Source organism: Sinocyclocheilus grahami, unplaced genomic scaffold, assembly GCF_001515645.1.
Source record: "Sinocyclocheilus grahami isolate Dianchi unplaced genomic scaffold, SAMN03320097.WGS_v1.1 scaffold17419.1, whole genome shotgun sequence".
Taxonomy (NCBI): Eukaryota; Metazoa; Chordata; class Actinopteri; order Cypriniformes; family Cyprinidae; genus Sinocyclocheilus; species Sinocyclocheilus grahami.
Window position 1 is genome coordinate 1 of NW_015516608.1, and position 1,979 is coordinate 1,979.

Consider the following 1,979-nt stretch of genomic DNA (forward strand, 5'->3'; position numbering starts at 1 on the left):
CCCCAACTAAGCAAGCCATAGGCGACAGCGGCAATACTGTAGTATTGGTTGGTTATTATTTTGGTCTTTTTTCATACATACCTTCCTCTATAGATGAACTTCATGGGCTCAACAGCAAGAGCGGTAGCGATGATGTCATCAGCACTGTGTTTCCGACCCCCGACCTGCATCAGTCCTTCAAGTGTACCAGAGATGAAGATCATCCCACCCGGACCCACAAACCCCAGCAGACCTGACCTCACGAAAACGCAATCGCTGACAAATCCACCGTCACATGCCACTGGACACACCTGCACCACAGAGACACAAACTAATTTACTGACTGACAGGACACACACACTAAATAGAAGGATACACACACTTTCTACTTAAAATTTACCAACATTTAATCAAAAAAGCTTGAACCAGCTAATTACTATAAATGACCAGCTTGGACCAGAAACAACTAAAATAAAATTTGAATACAATGGAATAAAAGTGTCTAGCAAATGCATAAATGTAGAAACCATGTTAAACCAGCTTCAGATGCGCTAAAGTGTTTTTTTTACTTTACTACAGTAAAATAAAGATCTTTTACAATGTTGTTCAAAAGTTTGGGTAGTAGTCTGTAAGATTTTTTTAATGTTTTTGAAAAAGTCTTGCTCACCAAGACTGCAAAATTCATTTGTAAAAACAAAACTTATTTGTAAAAATAAATAAATACATTTTTGCATCTAAATAAATATATTTTTGTATTTAGAATATGTGTAATACAGTAAAAACAGTAATGTTGGGAAATATTACTACACTTTAAAAAAAAAACTGTTTCCTATTTTAATAGATTTAAAAATGTAAAATATATTTTAAAAAGAAGAACACTGAACATATTTTAAAATTGCTCAAGAAAATTGGTGCTCAAGAAACATTTCTTCTTATTAGAAATGTTGAAAACAGTTGTGCTGCTTAACATTTATGTAGTAACCGTAATACATTTTTTTTCAGGATTCTTTGAGGAATAGAAACTTAAAAAAAAAAAGCATTTATTTGAAACAGAATCCTTTAGTAACTCTGTAAAAGTCTTCACTGTCACTTTTGATCACTTTAATATGTCCTTGTTGAATAGCTATGAATGAAAAAAACTAACTTTTGAACGTCAGTGAATCTTAACATAATGAAACAGTGTATATACAGTCTATAATGTATTTTCACACCTCGAATGTGTTCTTGCTCATTCCTGAAAGCCCATAATATGACGTTCCCGTGGCAACAGACGACACGCAGATCTCTCCAATCTCATCGGTTTTACACAGTTGAGGAACACCCTCCAGTTTAACAACACACACCATTGCTGAGAAAGATGGAGAAAAGTCAGTTTTACGAGAAACAAAGTCGTTTGATGAGGTCTGTGGTCACATGAGGAAAACAGTGCAGAACTGCTCTAGGCTGGTTTATGAGGTAGATGTTGGACCTAAATCAAAATGCTTTGGGGTTGTTCATTCGTTCATGTTTTCATAATCTATGCACCTCCTGGCATGGCTGTGCCCACATCCTGTAGGGTGAGGACGGACAGCTTCTCTCCCGTGTCCACTCTGATGACCCCATGACTCAGATTCGTCATACTTAGGACTCCTTGGCCTGCTGGCTTAGAGCTGCCCTCCTGAGGCCTGACAGAAAACACATGCATACAAATAAATGAAAGAATAAACTTGTTCATATGTGTTGCCAGAATATTATGTTACCATAGACACAATATTTTCCAGATTTCATAAACAATACAGAATTGTGTGGTTTTGCATCCTGGAGCTGCAAAAGCTCTACAACCCGTGACAAAAGAGGTTTGATTGGCTGGTGTGAATATTACTTGGCATTCTCACAGTCCTAAATAAAAGTTTGTGCAAGTTATATCATTATTTATTTTCTACCACCAAATTCTTGCATTTGCACCCATAAAAATCCCATTGAATGTGTCACCAAAAGAACACAAAACATAAAACATAAAA

The 1,979-nt window shown here is 36.1% G+C and overlaps 1 protein-coding gene across 1 annotated transcript in view; it reads right to left on the minus strand.

Moving 5' to 3' along the window:
- Positions 1-81: 81 nt before the first annotated feature.
- The window catches only part of LOC107579443 (disco-interacting protein 2 homolog C-like), a gene marked incomplete at its 3' end in the record, with an annotated part of 4,368 nt that continues 2,470 nt past the window's right edge, over positions 82-1,979 (minus strand). The window contains exons 6-8 of the mRNA XM_016265276.1: positions 1,504-1,643; positions 1,191-1,327; positions 82-290 (exon numbers count right to left, since the gene is read on the minus strand). Of these exons, the coding sequence (XP_016120762.1) occupies positions 82-290; positions 1,191-1,327; positions 1,504-1,643 (486 nt within the window). The remainder of the gene's footprint in view (positions 291-1,190; positions 1,328-1,503; positions 1,644-1,979) is intronic.